The 21,760-nt window shown below is 36.9% G+C and overlaps 1 protein-coding gene across 1 annotated transcript in view; it reads right to left on the bottom strand.

Moving 5' to 3' along the window:
• Positions 21,056-21,760, bottom strand: part of LOC107637227 (proline-rich receptor-like protein kinase PERK3) — a 6,930-nt gene continuing 6,225 nt past the window's right edge. Inside the window, exon 7 of the mRNA XM_021121964.1 lies at positions 21,056-21,491. Coding sequence (XP_020977623.1) covers positions 21,354-21,491 — 138 coding nt within the window. The 3' untranslated portion in view covers positions 21,056-21,353. The remainder of the gene's footprint in view (positions 21,492-21,760) is intronic.

Genomic DNA, 21,760 nt, shown 5'->3' with positions numbered 1-21,760 from the left:
ATATATATATTAAGACACATATCCTATATGTATTTAATCGATACTTTTAATATTATATATATAATCGAGCCAGCTCATGAGCTAATGAACTGAGCTTATTGATAAACCACTATTTTATGGTTTATCTTGTGCTCAATTGAGTGGTTTTTATCAACTCTTTACTCACTTATTTATATAATTTGCATGATTTTACAATTCCTTCCTAATCCTGTGATATAGTTGAAAACATGTTTCCTAGGCCTTAAAACTGTCAATTTTAATTTTCCTTTATTATCATTCGATGCCGGGATCTGTGTGTTAAGTGTTTTCAGACTTTATAGGGCAGGAATGGCTTAGAGGATGGAAAGGAAACATGCAAAAGTGGAATGAACACGAAAAATGAAGTTTTGAGAAATTGGCAGCGACGCGCACGCATGGACGACACGTACGCGTGCCTAGCGCAGAAGACAAGCGATGCGTACGCGTGACTGACACGTACACGTGACAAGGAATTTGGCCAAATGACGTGCACACGTGGACAATGCGTACGCGTGACAGAGCCACATGCTGGACGTATCAGAAATCGCTGGGGGCAATTTCTGGGCTGTTTTTGACCCAGTTTTCGGCCTAGAAAACACAGATTAGAGGCTACAGAGTGGGGGAATACATTCATTCACACACTTCTCATTATTCACGATTTAGGTTTTAGATGTAGTTTCTAGACTCCTCTCTCCTCTCTCTAGGTTTTAGGATTTCTCTTAGTTTTAGGTTTATTTCTTCTCAATTCCAGATTCAATGTTCCTTAGTTCTCTTCTACTTTTATTTGTTCTAGCATTCTAGTTTATTTATTTTCCTTGTTGATTACTTTATGTTGACAATTTGGTTTATGAACTCCATGTTAGATTTGATTTCTTTATTTAATGCAATTTGAGGTAATTCATATTTATGATTTTAATTTAGCTTTTTACATTTTAGCTTGAATTGATTAATTGGAGACTCTTGAGTTATCAAACTCTTTTGTTGATTGATAATTAAAATTTGCTAATTGACTTGAATTCTACTAACTCTAGTCTTTCCTTGGGAGTTGACTAGGACTTGAGGATTCATATTGATTTATCCACTTGACTTTTCTTCATAGTTAGAGGATAACTAAGTGGGAGCAATGAACAATTCTCATCACAATTGATAAGGATAACTAGGATAGGACTTCTAATTTTCATACCTTGCCAAGAGTTTTCTTAATTATTAGTTTATTTTCTTGTCATTTACATTCCTTGTTCAACATTTCAAAAACCTAAAAAGATACTTTTCCATAACCAATAATAACACACCTCCCTGCAATTCCTTGAGAGACGACCCGAGGTTTAAATACTTCAGTTTATTTTTATTGGGTTTGCTTAAGTGACAACCAATTTATTTGTACGAAAGGATTCTTTGTTGGTTTAGAAACTATACTTTCAACGAGAATTTATTTGTAAAATTCTTTACTAGCAGAAAATCCGTTCGTCACTTATCCAAATTCAAGCCCGACTCGTTTAATTTATAAGCTCAATTCGAGGCTGAAGCTCGGCTCACCAGCGCTTATCGAGCTATTAATGAGTCGAGCTCGAGCTGGCTTGACTCACTTCCAGCCCTAATGATAGCCCCTGTTATGTTGATCAAATAAATGTCAGCTTCAAAGAATATCATACCAGTGTTCGACCATTGGATATTGATATGAGCACCTTTGACCTAACTTTTATCGAAGGTTGCTATGTAGGAGGCCCATGGTATGAAATTGGTCCCTAAGGCCAAGGAAACTTGGTCATCACATCCACCTAAATGGATATATCGAGCCATTGGGTTCGAATCTCAGCCTACATAGCTGAGAAGAGGGAATGCACAGGAAAACATGCACTGGATTGTATATATGACCTCGACCCTTGTTCGAGAAATCAAAATAAGAGGATCGAACCATTTCTTCTTACTATTTTTCAAATTAAGGTTTGAGAAGTCAAATTTAGTTTCTGAAAATTTGCACAATAAAAAAGTTGAAATACACAATCCTCTTGAAAAAGTTGAGATTAGTGGGAAAGGTCGAATAACTTACATTAGCTAAAACTCAGATCCTGAATTCAAGAAAGAGCTGATAGAAGTTTTGAAAAGGTATCAAGATTGTTTCGCTTGACAATATAAGAAAATGTCTGGTCTGGATAGATCCCTGTTAAAGCATAAACTTTCTTTAATTTAAAAAACCCATCAAATAGGCTCCTAGGCATTTTGCTCTTGAAATCATGATTAAGATAAAAGAGGAGGTCAAACTCTTACTAAAAGCTGGGTTCATCCGAATAGCCAAGTATGCCGAATGGATTGCTAATATTGTTCTTGTTATTAAGAAAAATGGAAAGTTAAGAGTTTGTGTTGATTTCAGGAATTTGAATAAGGCTACACCAAAGGATAAATATCACATGCCAATTGCAGAAATGTTGATCGATTCTGCAGTAGGAAGCAAATTTTTGAGATTCATGGATGGATACTCAAGATATAATCAAATATTCATATCCCATGAAGATGTGTTTGATGCCTTGGAGCCATTGGCACGTATGAATGGTTAGTCCTACCATTTGGGTTAAAAATGCGAGGGTCACTTACCAGAGAGCTATGAATTCGATTTTTCATGATTTCATTGGTAAGTTTATGGAAATTTATATTGATGATATAGTAGTTAAATTAGAGTCAAAACAGTCTCATTTATGTAACTTGGAACAAGCTTTTAAACGATTGCGGCATCATCGACTTAAGATGAATCCATTAAAGTGTGCCCTTAGTGTATCTGCATGAAATTTTCTAAGATTTAATATGTAGAAAAAGGGGTAGTTATCGACATCAAAAAATGCCAGGCCATATTTGACTCATCTCCTCTTAGAAATAAAAAAGAGCTTCAATCCTTCTTAAGTAAAGTGAATTTTCTTTGACGCTTTATTTCGAATCTTTCTGAAGAAATAAAAATATTTACTCTTTTAATTGAAATTGAAGCAGGGAGAAAAATTTAAATGGGAGAAGGAGCATTAAGAAGCTTTCGACCAAATAAAGAAGTATTTGACTTCACCACCAATCTTGACACCGAGCAAACAAGGTCGACCACTAAAACCATATATTGCTGCATCAGATACAACTCTAGGGAGCATGCTGGCCCAGGAGGACAAGGATGGAAACCTGACTTTGAGGTACAGAAGTTTGAAAATTTGACGAAAAAGTAGTTTACTATCTGAGTTGAATGTTAGCTGACGTAGAAACTAGATATAGTGCAGTTGAAAAGCTTTGTTTGGCCCTTTATTTCTCTAGTACTAAACTTAAAAGTTATTTAATTGGAAGGAATATTTATGTTGTGTCAAAATATGATGTTATCAAATACATGCTTTCTTATCCAATTCTAAGGGGAAGTGATCGTTGTGTTTTTAGCAGATCATCCTTGTGTCTATATTGATGAACAACCCAAAATTGGGTATTTAGAACTCAAACCTTGAAAGTTATTTTTTGATGGGTCGAAATATCAAAACGGGGTGGGAGTGAAAATAGTCTTAGTCACCCCTGATGATATTTTGACCAACTTTATGTTTCGACTAGAGTCAGGGCTATCAAATGATGAAGCAGAATATGAGACTTTGATCATTGGCCTAGAACTCTTAATTGAGAAAGGAGTTAGAATAGTCAAAATATTGGGAGATTCACAATTAGTGATTCAACAATTGGCTAGAAACTATTGAGTTATTAGTCAAAATTCGGTTAAGTATTTTATGGTATCCACTCCAATCTTGGCTGAGTTTGACTCAGTTTCGATTAAACACATATTTAGAGAGTCGAATCAGGATGCTAATGAGTTAGCTCAAATGGCTTCTGGGTATAAAATATCTCTCAAGTTGATAAAGGAGTTTAGTGAAATGGAAAGTAACTTATATTAACTCCTTTAGAAGTAAGAGGGTTTGTTATGCAAACACCCTGGATTCAAATGATTAGAGATATAAGATCATTGACTTCCTTCAAAATCTCAATAAAAGGGTAGATCAAAAAACCAAATATTTGGCATTAAGCTTTATATTGGTTGGAGGTGATGTTTTCAATAAAAGTGTCGATGGTTTTTTACACCAATGCTTGAGTATGCAAGATGCATATTTAGCTATGGCTGAGGTGCATGAAGGAATTTGTGGCGTTCATCAAGCAGGTCAAAAAATACATTGGACCTTGCGTCAATAAGAACTGTATTGGCCTTCAATGATGAAGGATTGTATTAATTTTGCTTGACGTTGTGATCAATGTCAAATGAATGCACCAATTTAGAGAGTCCTCGCAACAGATTTGCATGCTATAATTAACCCTTGGCCATTTAGAGGATGAGCCTTGGATTTAATAGGAACGATTAATCCCCCTTCGACTAAGGGGCATAAATTCATTCTGATCGCGGTCTTACTTTACTAAGTGAATGGAAGCTATACCTATGAAAGAGGTTACATAAGCCAAAATAATTGATTTTGTTGAAGAATCGATTATTTATCGGTTTGGTATCCCTCAAACTATAACTACAGACCAAGAAACCATGTTCATAGGCCGACAAGTCAAGGGATATACTGAATCGAGAGGAATTAAACAGATACATTCGACCTTGTATTATGCACAAGCTAATGGCCAAGTCGAAGCTATTAATAAAACTTTAATTAGTTTGATTAAGAAGCATATAGGGAGACAGCCTCAAAATTGGCATATTACTTTGAGTAAAGTATTATAGGCTTATAGATGTTCCCCTCGAGAAGCCACATGGTTGACTCCCTATGAGCTGGTATATGGTCATAAAGCGGTTTTGCCAGTTAGAGTGGCGAGACAAAATGATTTACCTATCAAACAATATTGGTGGAGCATGATTAATGAGTTAGATCAATTAGACCAATCTCGACTAATGGCTTTTGATTGAATGATGAGGCAAAAAGATAATATTACTAAGTCATACAACAAGAAAGTAAAAAGGAAAACATTTATGGCCAGTAACTTGTGTTAAAATTAGTTCTCCCAACCGAGTAAGTTAAAGAAAAGTGGTCTCCCCTATGGGAAGGACCTTTTAGAGTCGAAAAGATATTTAATGGCAATGCTTATGAATTAAAAGATATAACAACTGCCGAACAAATAGGGCATGTAAATGGTAAATATCTAAAGTTATATCATTGTTAACAACTGCTCGTTAATCAAAAGTATGGAAGGAGCATACAGCAGAAAAGTTCATATTCAAAGTTCCAATAAATACAATAATTCAAAACAATGTTCTAAAGTTAAGCTTAATATATTTCTACTTTCGACCTAAGGCAGCAGCTTCTTCGATAGTATCCTCTTTGGGATTAATTGTTTGATTGACATTTTCCATAAGGGCAGTACGATCTGAAGTTTTGGATGCATGAACCTGATTTATTTCCTGAAGTCTCCAATCAAGGTCTGCATTTGTAACTTCGACCTTGGTTTTGCTTGCCTGCAACTCAGCCAATTCTTTTTCAAGAATCTCGACTTTAGTGACTATAATCTTCTTCTTAACCCGACCTTCTGATAAGACATCTTCAGTTTGAGACTTGGATGTTTCGCATTTCTTTAACTGTCTATCATGGATAGCCAAAGTCTCAATTTCTTTGTTGAAGTTTTTCTCAACAGAGTCGACCTTGGTAAAGTTTTCAAGGCTGTCAAGCCATTGATCAAAATTTTCTGGTTCAGAAAATCAGGGGCGGCTAATAGTCGAGCTTTCAGGTGAGAATTATTATTGATATCTTCCAACGGATGGTTGAGACATTCAAGAACAATGCTGACCCTTTTGACAACTGAAGGGTCGAGGCCTGATGGAAGTTGCAGCTCAGGAAAGGTGACTTATTCTTCACGAGTCAGAATAATTTTTGCTATTTCTTGCACTAGGGAGACTCCAGGTTCTTACCCAGAAGAGGACAAAACTCTTGTCCCTTCAGAAGAGTACACTTTTTGAGCTTCCAAAAGGATGTTTGCAAGGTCGAAGTCGAAGTTATCAAAGTTTAGATCTTCGACTTCAGAAGTAGGAACATTGATAGGAGACTCGTCACGTTCGACATTAGCTGGCTTTTGGGTAGGAAAAATGGTCAAAGTAGCTGCAACTGATGTCGAAATAGGACCAGATTCTTGCTGGGTCTCAACATCGGTCGGTAGAGGCATATAACTTGCCTGAAAAATATATATTCTATGTTATATAAAGCAAAAAATGTTACGTAATAAAAGAAAGAAAAAAAGACAAGTACAATTACCATTGCGGAGTCAGTAGAAGCCTGGAAAGCTGCAGCCGATGGAGTAGGCTGAATTATACTTAAGAAAGAAAGAGAGACAGTAATCTTTGGAGGAGGTTGGGTAACTTCAGTCTAGACACCTAATGGGTCAACACCTGGCTCGGAATAACTTTGCGTTTCAGCTTGAGACTTTGAGCTATGCTTGGCAGGTTTTGACTAAAAGAAGAAATAGATTTTTAAAATATGCATAACTAAAGTTGACTATCGAAGGTGAAAAGTGTGAAAAGTACCAAGATAGGAGCTGGATTAGATTTTTGTACTTTCTTGGGTCTATCCCCCATGAGGATGTCAATAGCTCCCCGTTTTTTCAAAGGCAAAGTGGCCTTACTCGATCGTCCTCTTCCTCGACCCCTTTTGGACTTTTTTTATGGGGCAGCTTCCTCATCCGATTCCCAGTTTTCCTCCACTGGTTTAGTCAGAAGCAATCCCTGCTAGGGTCGTTGGTCGAGCAGCTAGAACATGAGAAATTATAAGGGAAGTGAGGACTTAAAAAGATTAAACATTTAGGAAAACATGGTACTTGGAGGATATCCAGCAATCCTCGTCCGACCATAAATTTTATCCATGACGCCTGGGTAATAGATGGCACCAGTTGTGTTTATGCCTAAGGTATGATCCTTCTTTCGAAGTCAATAATCTACTCTCAAGGCTCCTTTGGGAGGGTCAAATAGTCGATCAACAAGACCAAAAGGGGTATTGTGAAATGGAGAAAACTTGAACATTTTCATAAAATATTTTTTCTGAACAAAAGGATCTCGAGATCAAGCTTTAAAATAACAATCAAAACATCTATGAAAATGTGCCTCTTTTTTGTTTTCCCATACCTTTAAGGCCTCGATGAAGACATACCTTACATTCCTGAAGTATTATTTTACCTTATAATACTTTTTAAAGGCAGTGATTTCTTCAATGTGCTTGATGCATCAACATCTTGTACCCTTTTTTTAATCATTTTTTAGTTATTTTTAGTTAGATTTTATTTATTTTTACTTAATTTCAATGCAAAAATCCTCTTTGGATGCTACTTTGAGTTGTTTTAGTATTTTTATGATTTCAGGTGAAATTCAGAGAAATTTGGTAGAGTTTTGAGTTGAAAAAGAAAAGTTGGCAGCACCCTCCCTGGGCGTTAAACGCCCAACTGGCATTTAACGTACGCCAGCAACGGACATAAGCCAGCAACGTGCTACCCCCTCTAGGGCGCTAAACACCCATCTGGCGTTTAGCGCCAGCAAGGCTGACCGAATTTCCCCTCTTTTGGCATCTCAAGCGGATTTAGCATTTATTAGTTATATTTTATTTTCGTTTTGAAACTTTTATTTACAAACAATATCTTTTAGTTTTAGGCTTTATTATTTTATTTTATTTTATTTTCAAATTGAATTAGGTTAGTATAAAAGGGAAAAGATCTCTGGATTCAGAGGATCACTCTTCCGTACATTTTTCAAAACTCTAGTTTTCTTTGTAAGTCATGTGCAACTAAACCTCTTCGGTTAAGGTTAGAAGATCTGTTTATTTCTATGGATTAAGAATATTGCTTTTCTATTTTAATTAATGTATTGATTCAGTTTCAAGGATTGTTTTCGTTCTTAATCATATGAATCTGGGTGGAACGAGAGTATGACCCTTATTCTACATGAGTTCTTGTGATTCTCGAGAGAGTTATCTCGCTTGAACAACAGCTTGAAAACAAATTCCTCCTAAATTGCTAGTTATATGAACTAATTGGGATACGTGACATATAATCCTGTTAGCTTTGGGTAATTAGGGTTTTTGTGGCCATAAACTAGTTTTTGAACTTAATCCTCTAGTCGGAATTAAGTGACCACGAGAGTGGTGGTTAATGAAGGTTAGAGGAGGCTAAATCACTAAGAGAATGGGGTTTAGACCTTTATAGTTTGCCATGGAATGAATCATGCATTGTTAAAATAGTTGGTAAGAATTTTTAATCCGAAAAAAGTAAATATCTCTGAAGCCTTAACTGTTTTCTCTCACTGTTTTACACCAAACCTTTTATTTGCTTTCTTTATTCTCTTGTTTATTATTTTATGCGAATTACACCATCAAACAGCCTTTTCTTTTTGCCTAACTAAGCCAATTGGATAACCATTATTTCTCAGTCCAAAAATCCTTGTGGGGTTGACTCTCACTAACCTGAGGTATTACTTGGATGACCCGGTGTACTTGCCGGTTAAGATGTGGGAATTCTAAATTCCCGCACCAGTACTCACCTTTGGTTTTCTTTGATTCAGCAGTAGTCTATGCAGGAGGAAGAACCAAGTTAGAAAGTGCTTGCTCAACTGAGGGGCAATGAGATTCATAATAGTTCGACAACCATTTGTGAAAATCGGGTTCGAGAGGAAGCAGAATTTAAGGTCATATCGTTGGTATTGGATAGTTACTCTTTGATGGTTCAAATCCAAAATTTGGTCGAATTTTCTTTCAAATCCGACACTTCGTAGTGAACTATTTGGGCTCCAATTTCAAGAGAGAGAGAGGGAAGGTAATGCGTGTGCAAGGCCAAATTGCCTCGACACATAGTGTGGGAAATAAGTGACAAGTTTCATTTTCAAAGCCATGGTCGACTCATGAGGATGTCCGACAGGAAGGACATGAGAAGTTAAAGTTTTTTACCATAGCTCATCAAGGGATTCTTGATTTTCTGGTTTGAGGCTGGTGAGAGAATGGAGGTAACCCACAGTACTCTTTCGACATGACAATGGGTTAGGATAATATGAAGAATCATTGATGTCTTTTATGTTGAGGAGTTGCTTAATAAAATAGCAAAAGGCATCAATAGAAAACATACCCTTTGGTTTTGACCATGAGAGACTAGACAGTCGAACGCCTTCAAAGGGAGTTCTTAGGAACTCAGATGGGGCAATGAGTTGAGGTTCGAACACCGATTTAAGCCATAATTGACAATCCAAAGAGGACCGAATGGATTAATTGAAGATTTTCTTCATCGAATCTCGCTAACTACTAAAGAAAATGTCTCATATGATTGACCTAGAATAAAAGAGGGAATGTTGATGTATTTTTTGTGGTGAAGCATGATGGCTTAAAAAAGATAGTTACTCTTTTGAATTTGGATTGATTTGGGACAAAAAACAAAGGCATTAAGCCACAAGAGGAGGAAGGCTACACGTTCACTATCTGTAACAGGGTCGCCTTCAAAATCCATGTTATTTTGAATGAAACCCGACACTGAGGTCAAGTCGAAGTTGATGTCATAGACATCTTCAGGACATGGGGTTGACCATCAAACATCTTTCCCATCGGGAGATAAGTCGGTTATTAGAGCTAAGATTTTCATTAAGGTCAGACCCATCATCCCATAGAGAAAATAAAAATTATTTGTGGCTAGACACCAAAAGTATAAACTAGCTCCAAGCAAAGGATTAGTGTAAGAGAGGTCATAAGTAGAAAGTCGAAGAGCAGATACTATACCTAAAGACTTCCATATAGATTTGTAAGTTGAAGAAAGCCTCGACAGCCATGTCGAAAAAGATGAACTTGACTCTTTTGGGGGTGTGGTCCTAAAGACTACACTAGTAAAATAAGTAGCCTTAATGTTTTTACAAAAAATTAAAGGAAGGTATTCAGGAGGATAAGAAAAGAAAGGAGAAATCGACTTAATTTGTTCTAAGGTGGAGGTTATACCTAGGAATGAATATGTGACACTGGAGACTTGAAATGGAAGTAGTACCTAGCTACGCCATAAGGCGGGGGTCTCTACATCTGGATTCGGAGCTCTTAAAGTCCCATCATCATTATAAAACTGTGACACGCTAATCACCAGAGGTGGAGGGCCTACAACGTGAACGTCGTCATCACCCTCCTGGGATGACGAAACGGGAGTAGCAGAGGTTCCACCTAGAGCAGCAGTAGCAGCTCTAGTGGCAGAGACAGAGGTAGATGCCATGGTTATTCCTGCAGTAAAGGCAGTAATAGAAATGTTGGTGATAGTAGTTGCAGCTATAGTGATGGATGAAGATGAAGCAGCTATAATAACTAGAGTACTACTAAAGTGAAGATCAGATTGAGTAGCCATGGAACCGAAAGTTTCAAATGAAGGATTTGCAAGAAAGTAAGAAAAGTTTTTGAGGAAGATGAAGAATTTCTGAGAAATATTCTCTAAAAAATGAGAATAATGAAGACTTGGAGAATATAAAAGGATTTGAATTAATAAAGGCCAATTAAATCCCATTAGAAACGCGTCATAACATCCCCATAAAAAGCGAACTGTTTCATCTTCTTATAACCATGTTTTAAAATTTTAAAATTTAAAAGAAGCACGTGAGGAACATGTGATTGAGTAAAACCCATCGTTTCATACTTTGAAACGATAAGTTTTAAGGGGCAATTTGTTAGTATGAGTTTTTCGACCTATAAAAAGTTCTATCAGAGGATATAGGGAAGCAAAGGTGTGATATAGATGGCTAGCTATAGAGGAATCCCTCTTTGTGTATAGGTCGAAAGTTTTAATAATAAGAGGGGTCGAGAAAACAGGGTTGAAACCAGAAAAATACCACGTGATAAATATGGAAAAATTATCAGAACGTGGGGCTTGAAGGACAAGGCAGATAGCACGTGGGGAGTCACCATGAGAATCCTTTAGGGTCCAGGTAAGGTCGTCGCCTTAGAAAAAAGAGGAATCAGGTCATGGTCAAGATTATTCATGAGCTAGTCCATCCTTGTAATCTATAAATACGAGGAACCTAGAAAGGTTGGGGAGACTTCAATCAAGAATACTAGATTATCACATAAACTCATAAAATTTTCAGTTTCAGTGATGTAACAAAAGAATATGGAGTGCAAGTGCATGTGAGTATTAGAAGTCAACTTATAATTTATTTTCTTTTATTTATTTAATTCATTTTCTTTCATTTCTTTGCACTTTTATTGTTATTTTGCTAGTAATTTCAATACAAGTTACTTCAACATGATTACTAAGGCCCAGTAACAACTTAATTAAACTCCTTTTGAAAAAATAGCTTAAACAATAAATGATTATATTAAAAATAGCTTATAAATAAGTTATTTTGTATTTGGATTTTTAGTTCTTAAAGTGCTTATTTTATAAAAATGTGGTAAAAAGAGTAGTATTATGAGAGAAGTCATTTTTTTAACTTCTCTATAAGCTCCTAAATAGCTTCTTAGAAAGCCGCAATTTTGTTTTGAAAATTACACCAAACATTAATGCTACTACTTTTCATAAGTCAAAAGCTCAAAAAAATTACTTTTGAACCTTCCCAAACGGGCCCTAACTAATTTTCGGATCGAGTTCACTCTTTTTTAAAAGAGTCGTATCTGCTCTCCAAATTGAGATCTTAATGCATGCTTGATTCGACACTCTGTCAAAATATACCAAAAATCGAGTAAAACAGAAATATATGCTAACTGAAAGGTTCTTGAATATGATTCAAAACAAAACACAATAAAAAAGATTGAGATGATAGAATATATACTCAATGAATTGAATGAATTTGAGAATCGTACATAGTACAGAGAACGCTAAGGTTTATATACATCAATGATATATATGAGCTAGGCTGCATTCTCTAACAAGCCCGTGAACAACTGGAAATTGAAAAGTGAAATATTCCTTAATTTACAGTAATTACCATGTTAGAGTATATCATGTTTGTATTGTTAACAATGTTTGTATTGTTAACAAGCGAATTATCATTTAAAAAAATAGACAGACTTCGAGTGAATTTTGCTGAATTAAAACAATAGAATGTTCAAGAGAAAAAAGAAATAATATAATGTTCTCCGATCAAATAGATAAATAATATCATGTTTCCCAATCAAAAAATAAATAATATAATAATAATGTATGCGTCTTAAAAAGATCCATTAAAGTATGCCAACTAGAGTTGACACTTTATAGTAAATGTTTGAAATCTCACACTATCAACAATCAATTTGTATAACTATTGCAAAATAAAAGTAGTTGTAATGGTTTTCTAAATACTTTTGTACATATTAGCTGTTACGTAATATTTATAGTATGCATCCAAGATGAATTAAAGTTCAAATTTTTAGCTTTTTTTAATAGATCGACAATCGATGTAGTATGTACTATATGACACACACTGTTTTTGGTCTGTATGGTTAATTAACATCTGTTGGGATAGTATAAGCTTAGTTATTAATTATAAAAGAAACACTAATCACTTAACCAGTTTCGAGGGTGAGAAAACTCTTGTGAATATATAATCTCGTTACATTACAAAAAAACGATGAGTACCGTCAGATTTACCGTTAGATTTGGCTATAAATTCGTAATCTTAAAATATTATCGTCAGATTGATGTTCCGACAATAACATCGTCGACAGTAATATTTGGTGAGAAAAAAAGAAATTATGGCGCGCTCACTACCATTGAATTTATTGGTGGGTAAATCCGACGTTAATCTTGTTTAGTAAAACGTTGCGTTTTGGACACACGGAAAACGTTACTGTAAGATTTTTTTTTACGGTAAATCCAATGGTAATCGTGTCCTAAATAAAAGCGTGAACCATCGTCTCTCCCATTTCAAATTTCTCCTTCTCTCTCTCCATCACCACCCTCTCTTGAACCTTCGCCGCCGGCCGTGCTCAACGCTCCATGTTTACTTGGGGAAGCAAAACCTCCACTGTGAGCCACGCGTACGGCCTCCACCACCGCAGCGTCTGCCGCTCTCTCCACTGAGGCACAGTCCGGCGAGCCACCTCCACCGCCGCAACCTCCACCTCCACCATTGCTCCACTCTTCTTGCTCTAAAGTTGGTTTTAGGATTTTGTCAATTTTACTATTAATCTTCTCTATTTTAAATTCATTATGGTTTAATTTTTCGTTAGTAATTTGATTTAATTAAATTACTTTTTACTGTTAGGTTGATTTAGATTAAAATTAGAAATTTTTTATTAGGATTTCTCTTGGTTCATAAGTAATTAAGCAAGCTATTGTGATTCTTGGGTTTGTAATTTAAATTTGTTTAGGGTTCATTGACTGATATTTTGCTGAATTTTGTGGGATCCACAATAGATCAGTTAACTCATTATTTCGAACCATCACTTTGTAGTTTTGAATATTAGTTTCACTATTCAATTAAATTTTTAACACCACTTTTTAATCAACACCATACAATTTAATCATACATACGTTTCATTTTTTGCCCAAATTATACTGGTATTTTAATGGTTTATTCTCATTTTTCTTACATATGCTTTTAGCAGAAGTTGGTTTAGTTGTGAGTTGTGATTGATTGCCTTAGTAAATTCATTTTGTTGAAAGAATATTATTAGCTAATAGACTGCTGAAAATAATTAAATGTCTATTTGTTTTATAATATGCTTTTATTAATTTGGTCCAATGTGCCTAGGTTCATACTCAATGTTACAATTTGCTTTTTTCTATAAACACGTATATAAAATCCAGACATGCTTCGACTTATTTTCTCTATTTGATCTGTTCTGTTTTGATATCTTTTATCTTTTCCGCTTCGATTGCAATTTGAATGCTTATATATTGAGAACATACTCTTATTTAACACATAAGTATTGTATGCTGCCTCATTTCAACTCATGCTTCTTTTATTCTCATGCTTCTTTTATTCACTTTATACCACTTTATACCATTCCATATGTCAAAGATATACCTTATTTGGTTTATAGAAATGGTTGCATTCATTTATCCGTTATTTTTTTAGTTTTCAAACAAGTACACTAAGTCTGATTGTCAGTTCTATTTTGTGTTTTTTGTGTTTCTGCACGTGAAGTGTTCGATGATAAGATTTTCTGTGTTCGTATTATTGTTCATTTGTTGTTCTAAATTTCTATTAATTGGTATGCTATTTGCAAACATGACGACCGATAGAGGTGTTTCGGATCAGGCTACTGGTTATAGTCGTAGCCGTGGTCGGGGTAGAGGGAGGGTTTCTTCTAATACCCCAGAGACTTCTGGATACGCTCCATCTATTCTGACCACCCCGGTGACGTCACAAGTTGCGGGTTTAACAGACCAGCCATTTATCACGGTCCCTAACCTCAACTACGTGCTTCCATCTACAGCGATGATATCGCCTCCTACCGCTCAGTAGCCCACTGCCATGGCGACGCCGCCTCCAGCGACGGAAGATACAGGCCCGGAGTTCTCTCACGAAAGTAAGGCAGCTGATTCCCCTCCACCACCTCCCATCGTACGGTTGACCATTTGGCCTGATGGCGGTATGGGATAAGTACGTATTTAGGTTATTGCTGAAAGTTCCTGAAATTTAATTCTTGTTTAGTAGATTTAGGTTTATTTGGTTGCCTGGTTATGATTTTCTATTTATTGATTATGGATATTGCTGAAAGTTTATATAAATTGATTCCTATTTAGTGGATTTTGGTTTATTTGGTTGCCTGATTATGATTATTGCTGAAAGTTCCTGAAAATTGATTCCTATTTAGTGGATTTAGATTTATTTGGTTGCCTGGTTATGGAATTGCCATATTGTTTTGTTTGTGAGTTGTTGTTAAGTTGGCGCCAAACAACAATGAGTGTACTCAGGAGATAACCAATATCATCAAGCTGATGTACGATCATCCCTGGCCCAACTATAAGAAGATCCCTGCTGAAATCAGGGAACGATGGTTTCAGAAATGGGCAGTAATTCCTTTTTTTTTAGTTTCAAACCTTCTTAACTAGTTTATATCTTCTATCTTGCTTAACTAATTTTAAAGTTTCTTTGTTACAGCTGCACTTTAGATGGAATGTTGAGCACGATCTTACCATAGGAAAAATATTCGACTGTAGAATGGGTCGGTGCCTCCAGCAGATGTTGGATGATGTTCGTCAGGGGCAGGACCACCTGACAACCTGGCCCCGACTGGATATAAAGAAGGGTCTGTTAATTCATTGGGAGACCGATGAGGGGTTCAGGCATCGGCGTCTCACCAACAGAGTTAACAAGGCATCGGCCAGGTCGTCCAAGTATATCGGCGTATCAGCGATCTTCATGAAGACTAAGGCCATCCTGGTACGTAGTGACTTTAATTTTGTTAATAACGTAGTTATATTCTTTTGCATATCATTACTAGGTATCCTAATCATATTGTTTCAATGCAACATGTGTAGTCGAAGTCGTTGGACAATAAGGCGACATTGGCAGATACATTCAACTACACTCACACACTGAAGAAGAACAAAGAGAGAGTTGCTGATCAGCGGTCTCAGGACCATTATGTGAGTAAACATACATTTGATTATCTTCTGCTATAAAATTATTAGTGATTAACTGTATATCTGTCGTACTAAGCACAATAACTTGTATTAATTACATAGGAGTCCTACATACAGAGACTAGAGGCCGCGACTTAGCAGTCTCAACAAAGTGGGCCGGATGCAGTTTGGTACGAGACCGCCTCAGCGTCATACAAGAATCGCGTATACGGGCTGGGGTCATTTTTCGCCAGTAGCATCTGCACCTCCACGTTGAGGCCATCGTCAGGCTCCGCCACTAGTCGAGTCCAAGAAAAGCGTGGATTTGAGACTGCAGGTGCAGAAGCTCTAATACAACCTTCACTAGCAGGCTTAGGAGCTGAACAATTATTGGGAGAAGTATCAGGAGTTCCTCACTCGCGTGACGTCTATGGATGAGCTCAGGCTGGAGTGGAGGGAGTAGAAGCGACTTCAGCATATGGAGGCTCAAATGGAGGTGTACCAACCCCAGATGAACGCCACTGGCATTAACCCTGCTGGTGGTATCACCACTGCTGGTGGCAGCAGTCCTGCTAGTGGCACATGGACATCACCACATTTTGCGTCGCCGACACAGGACCACGGGACCGAGGACGACGACGACGATAAGGACTACCTGAATCTGTAGTTATTTCTGTTTCATTTTATTGTTTCATTGTATTTATTTGATGTACTTGACTTTTAATTTATTTGAACATTGTATTATTTATTTTAAAAAATAGATTTTCAATATTTATGAATTGAACGTTAATTTTGCAAAAAAATAAATTTAAATTTTAAATTAAAATTGACTATTTATTTCAAACTTTTTTTAAAAAAAATTGACATTACCGTCGGATTTATTTTAGGAATAATCTGACGACAATAGTACGCAAAACATTTTTTGGCACCAATAATACTGTCAAAAAAATTCGCCAGTAACCAATTAGTTTTTCGAGCTGGTAATCCATCGTAAAATTTGATAGTAATTATTGTCGAACAAAAAAATTTCGACGGTAAACATTTACCGGCGAAATTTATACTGTCTGATTATTTTCAACGATAATTATTTTACCATCGAATTTTTTCGTTTTTTTAACTGTAAATCTAATGATATTTGTGGAAACTCATGCTCTGAGTGCAGAGTTTGTGAAGGTGAGTGAGAAGAGTTGGGAGAGAAAACTCAGAACATGCAGAATAAAAAATGAGAGAATGGAATTAATGATGAATCACACCCAATTCAGTTTATACAATGGCGTTTATATACACAACTAAAAATGTAACTGCCTTCTAACTATAGCTAACAAACTCAGATTAACATCTAACTCTAGTTAAGTTATTCAGTGCTTAAATAGCAGTTGTAGCATAACTGCCTTTGTAGTGCATCACTCTATTTCTTCTATTGCTGGTGAATGAGCTCTATTGTCCACATCCCCCCGCAAGCTAGGAGCATGGAAATTCAACATTCCTAGCTTCGAGTGAAAGGTGCTAAAAGGTCCAGGAGCCAGTGCTTTGGTAAAGACGTCGGCTAATTGATTAGCTGAAGTAACGGGAAGAAGCTTGATCATCCTACATTGAGCCTGGTCACGTACAACATGGCAGTCAATTTCGATATGTTTGGTACGTTCATGGAAGACGGGATTTGCAGCAATATGCAAAGCTGATTTATTGTCACAAAACATGCGAATGGGCCTAGACAACGGAAGTCTGAAGTCAGCGAGCACATAAGAGAGCCAAAGACCTTCACATGTGGCCAAGGCCAGGGCGCGATACTCAGCCTCAGTAGAGGATCTAGCCACAGTTGTTTGTTTTTTACTCTTCCAAGAAATTAGGGACTTTCCAAAGAAGAAACAAAAACCAGAAACAAAGCGCCTTGAGTCTGGACAGCTGCCCCAATCGGAATCTGTAAATGCTGTGAGAGAAAGATCTGGAGAAGGAGGAAAGAGAACAGCATTGGCGGGTGATTGCTTGAGATAACGAAGAATATGCAAGGCTACCTTGAAATGAGAATCAGTAGCACAGTCAAGATATTGACTGAGTTTGCTTACCGCAAAGGTAATATCTGGCCTAGTGTTGGTAAGATAAATGAGTCTTCCAATTATTCTTCGATAGGCAGTAAAGTCCTCCAGCTTCGAACCAGTAGTTCTTGAAAGTTTCACTGTGTAATCAATTGGAGTTGATGCGGGTTTAGCATCCTCGAGATGAAACTCCTTCAAGAGCTCCAAAGTGTACTTGCATTGATAAAGAGCAAAACCTTGAGTGCTTCTAGCAATCTCCATACCCAAGAAGAATTTGAGATTACCCAAGTCCTTAATTTTGAATCTGTCATCAAGGAGTTTCTTTATATGTTGAATATCTGCCAAACAGTCTCCAGCTACCACCAAGTCATCAACATAGATGAGAATACAAGTGAAGCCTCGAGGGGACAACCTAGTGAACAAACACGGATCAGCCTTGGATTGCAAATAACCTGATTCTGACAGAACAGAGCACAGTTTGGTGTTCCATTGACGACTTGCTTGTTTCAACCCATAGAGGGATTTTTGGAGTCTGCACACCATCCCCGGAGGTGCAGCCAGGCCCGGTGGAGGCTTCATGAAGACTTCTTCTGGCAAATCGCCATGGAGAAATGCCGTGTTCACATCCAATTGGTGCACATACCAATCTTTGGAGGCAGCAATGGCAAGTAACAAACGAAATGTAGTCATCTTTATCACCGGGCTAAATGTGTCAAAATAATCAAAACCGAGAGTTTGGGTGAAATCCTTGGCCACCAAACGAGCCTTATACCTTTCGATGGAACCATCTTGCTTGAGCTTCACTTTGAACACCCATTTGCACCCAATGGCCTTCTTTCCCTTGGGCAGTTTGGTCAGAATCCATGTCTTATTTTCATTTAAAGCATCAAGTTCAGCTTTAATAGCTTGTTTCCAACAGTCATCAAGAACAGCTTGCTCATAGCTTGTAGGTTCTATGGTGTTAGTAAGTGCTATAGAAAATGCTTTATGCTCAAGTGATAAAGATGCATAGTCCAAATAATTGGAAATGGGGTATTTAGATGAGGGTGCAGGAGCGGTGTTAGAAGAGGTTTGAAAACAATGATAGTCGTGGAGATAAGATGGTTTATGTTTATCTCTAGTGGATCTTCTTAATGCATGCGGTGCTGGAGTAGAAGTACATGGAACACTAGAATTATGAGATGCAGGTGAGACAGTGGTATTAGTGCTGCCTAAGGATGCATGAGTTGAATTAGAGGGAAAACATGAATGAGTATGAGAATGTGAGGAAGTAGGCATTATGGCATCAGAGGGAAGGTGAGTGAAATCATCAACATCATCCATGAAGTACGAAGAAGGAGTGTTGTTTATAGTAAAATCAACCTTTCTATTGGATGATGATGAAGGTTCAGTGTTGTGATTATGGAAAGGAAAGCAATGCTCATAGAATTGGACATGTCTTGAGATGAAAACCTCTCTGGTTTGAACATCCATGAGTACATAGCCCTTGGTACCAATTTTAAAACCCAGAAAAACACATTTTCGAGCTCGCTTATCTAGTTTCTTTCGATGGGCAACTAAAGTGGAGGCATACGCTAAGCACCCAAGAATTTTAAAATGACTGATGTCAGGCAGTTTATTGAAAAGTTTTTCATATGAACTGCAATCATTAAGAACGGAGCTTGGTACCCGATTCATAATGTGTACAGCATATGCGGCTGCATAATGCCAAAAATTTTTAGGTAAATTCGCGTGAAAAAGCAATGCTCTTGTCATATTTAAAATTTCTTGGTGCTTACGTTCCACCACACCATTTTGTTGAGGTGTCTCAACACAAGAGGTATGGTGAATAATGCCTTCTTTTTGAAAGAAATCACCTAATATAAATTCTTTGCCATTGTCTGATCTTATGCATTATATACTGCAATTGAATTGCGTTTTTTATGAATTGAACAAATTGTTTCAAACAAGAGGATGTCTCAGATTTATTTTGCATGAAGTACAACCAAGTAAATCTTGTTTTGTCCTCAACTATAGTCAAAAAATACTTGTGACCAACAATTGAAGGAATGTTAATGGGACCCCAGATGTCTACATGAATGAGGGAAAAAGCAAGTACAGGTGATGCCAAGTTTCCACTATGAGCAGGTTGTTGGTCATGTTGTTGAAAAAGAGCAATCAAGGCCTCCTTTTGTTTTTCTGAAAATAAACCATCAATGCTGATTCCATTCTCACCCTTAGGAGTGGTAGTGTTGCTGAGTTCTACATTTCCTTCAGCAATTGAGCTGTTCACACTGACAGCATTGACTATCTTGCGTTGCATGTTTGGGGGATATCCATGTTTGGCATAGCAGGTATCCACCATGTGTCCGTGCTTGCCACAATAAGAACAGAGTTTTGAGGCTCCTCTGCCTCTGCCACTGCCTGAGCACCCTCTCCCTCGATAATTCGAGCTTGTTCTGCCATCTCTTTCTTTGTAGTCATTTGTCGCTGCATTGATCAGCATACTCGGGTCAAAGTAGTCACCATGATGCATCTGTCGTTCTTGCTGGAGAAGCAAGGAATAGATTGTATTGATGTCAGGGAGAGGCGTCATCAGCATTACTTGAGATCGCACAGTGGCATATTGATCATTGAGTCCTCGGAGGAGCTTAACACCATAGGATTCAAGTCTGTACCTTCTCATCACAGCAAGACCACAAGAACAAGTCTCGCCACAAGAACATACTGGAATAGGTCTAAACTCATCTAATTCCTCCCAAATCACTTTGAGTTTGGTAAAATAGGCTATAATTGTAAGCTCCCCTTGCCGCAATTTAAACATTTCTTCCTCCAATTCTCTAATTCTGAATAAATCCCCTTCGTAGAACCTATGCCTAAGGTCTTTCCACAATTCACATGCATCGTTGCACCACAACACACTTTGTAATATCTCAAGACTAATTGAAGTATGCAACCAAGACAGGACAATCGTGTTGTTTCTTTTCCAAGCACCAAAGGTTGGATCAGTCTCATTAGGTCTAGGTAGGGTTCCATCAACAAATTTGATTTTATTCTTGGATTCGAGTGAAAGCCAAACAGATCGCGCCCAGGCATGGTAATTACAGGTAGTGAGAAGAGATGGCGCAAGAGATATACCTGGATTCTCGCTTGCATGTAAGAAGAAATGGCTCGAAGGATCTTGAATCAGATTCATGTTCGATTTGTTCATCTGTGCTTGGAACGCGGAAAATTGTTTCATCATCTGAGCAAAATTCTGGAAATCGCTAGCAGTAAAATTCTGGTTCGAACTTGGATCCATCGCTTCTCCCTGTGCCATGGTTGCCATTGATAAACCTTCGCACTAGAGAGCCAACTCTCACGATTCTTGCACTGTTGAGAAGTTCTGAAATTCTCGATCTCTGCACTCTTCCACGCTCACCGCACCATGTGAAAACTCATGCTCTGAGTGCAGAGTTTGTGAAGGTGAGTGAGAAGAGTTGGGAGAGAAAACTCAGAACATGCAGAATAAAAAATGAGAGAATGGAATTAATGATGAATCACACCCAATTCAGTTTATACAATGGCGTTTATATACACAACTAAAAATGTAACTGCCTTCTAACTATAGCTAACAAACTCAGATTAACATCTAACTCTAGTTAAGTTATTCAGTACTTAAATAGCAGTTGTAGCATAACTGCCTTTGTAGTGCATCACTCTATTTCTTCTATTGCTGGTGAATGAGCTCTATTGTCCACAATATTCTAGATTTTTTTCGTAGTATTAGGGTCATTAATATTGTATTTGTGTATATTTTGAAATACTTAAGAATTATCCCTCGTTCTCGAATGGGTTTATACCAACTAATTAACTCGTGGATCCACTCATGTCACTAATGATTTTGATCATTTCTCGTCGGTATCTAGCAGCCTCGGAATCTAAGCATAATACATTAGAAGTGAACTCAGCTACTTGAGATGCATCTCCTTCCAAAGCACGAACTATCTGCAACACATACATGCAAGGATCATTGAAATAATTAAAAATAGTCTTTTCTTTTTTAAAAAAATATGGTAAAAAACTTTTATAATTATATAAAATATATTTTATTGAATAAAAAATAATTTCCTTTTTCAAAAAAAAAAAAACCATTATAAATAGATCTTTTACATATTTAATTTGAAAAATGTTATATGCATTTCTGTTGTACACTTTTCTTTTTAATTTTAGTACTAAAAAGTGATAGATAAAATTTAAAAAAGATTAAAAAAAAT

This window comes from Arachis ipaensis, chromosome B04 (assembly GCF_000816755.2).
Source record: "Arachis ipaensis cultivar K30076 chromosome B04, Araip1.1, whole genome shotgun sequence".
Taxonomy (NCBI): domain Eukaryota; kingdom Viridiplantae; phylum Streptophyta; class Magnoliopsida; order Fabales; family Fabaceae; genus Arachis; species Arachis ipaensis.
This window is presented reverse-complemented; position numbering and strand designations above follow the sequence as displayed.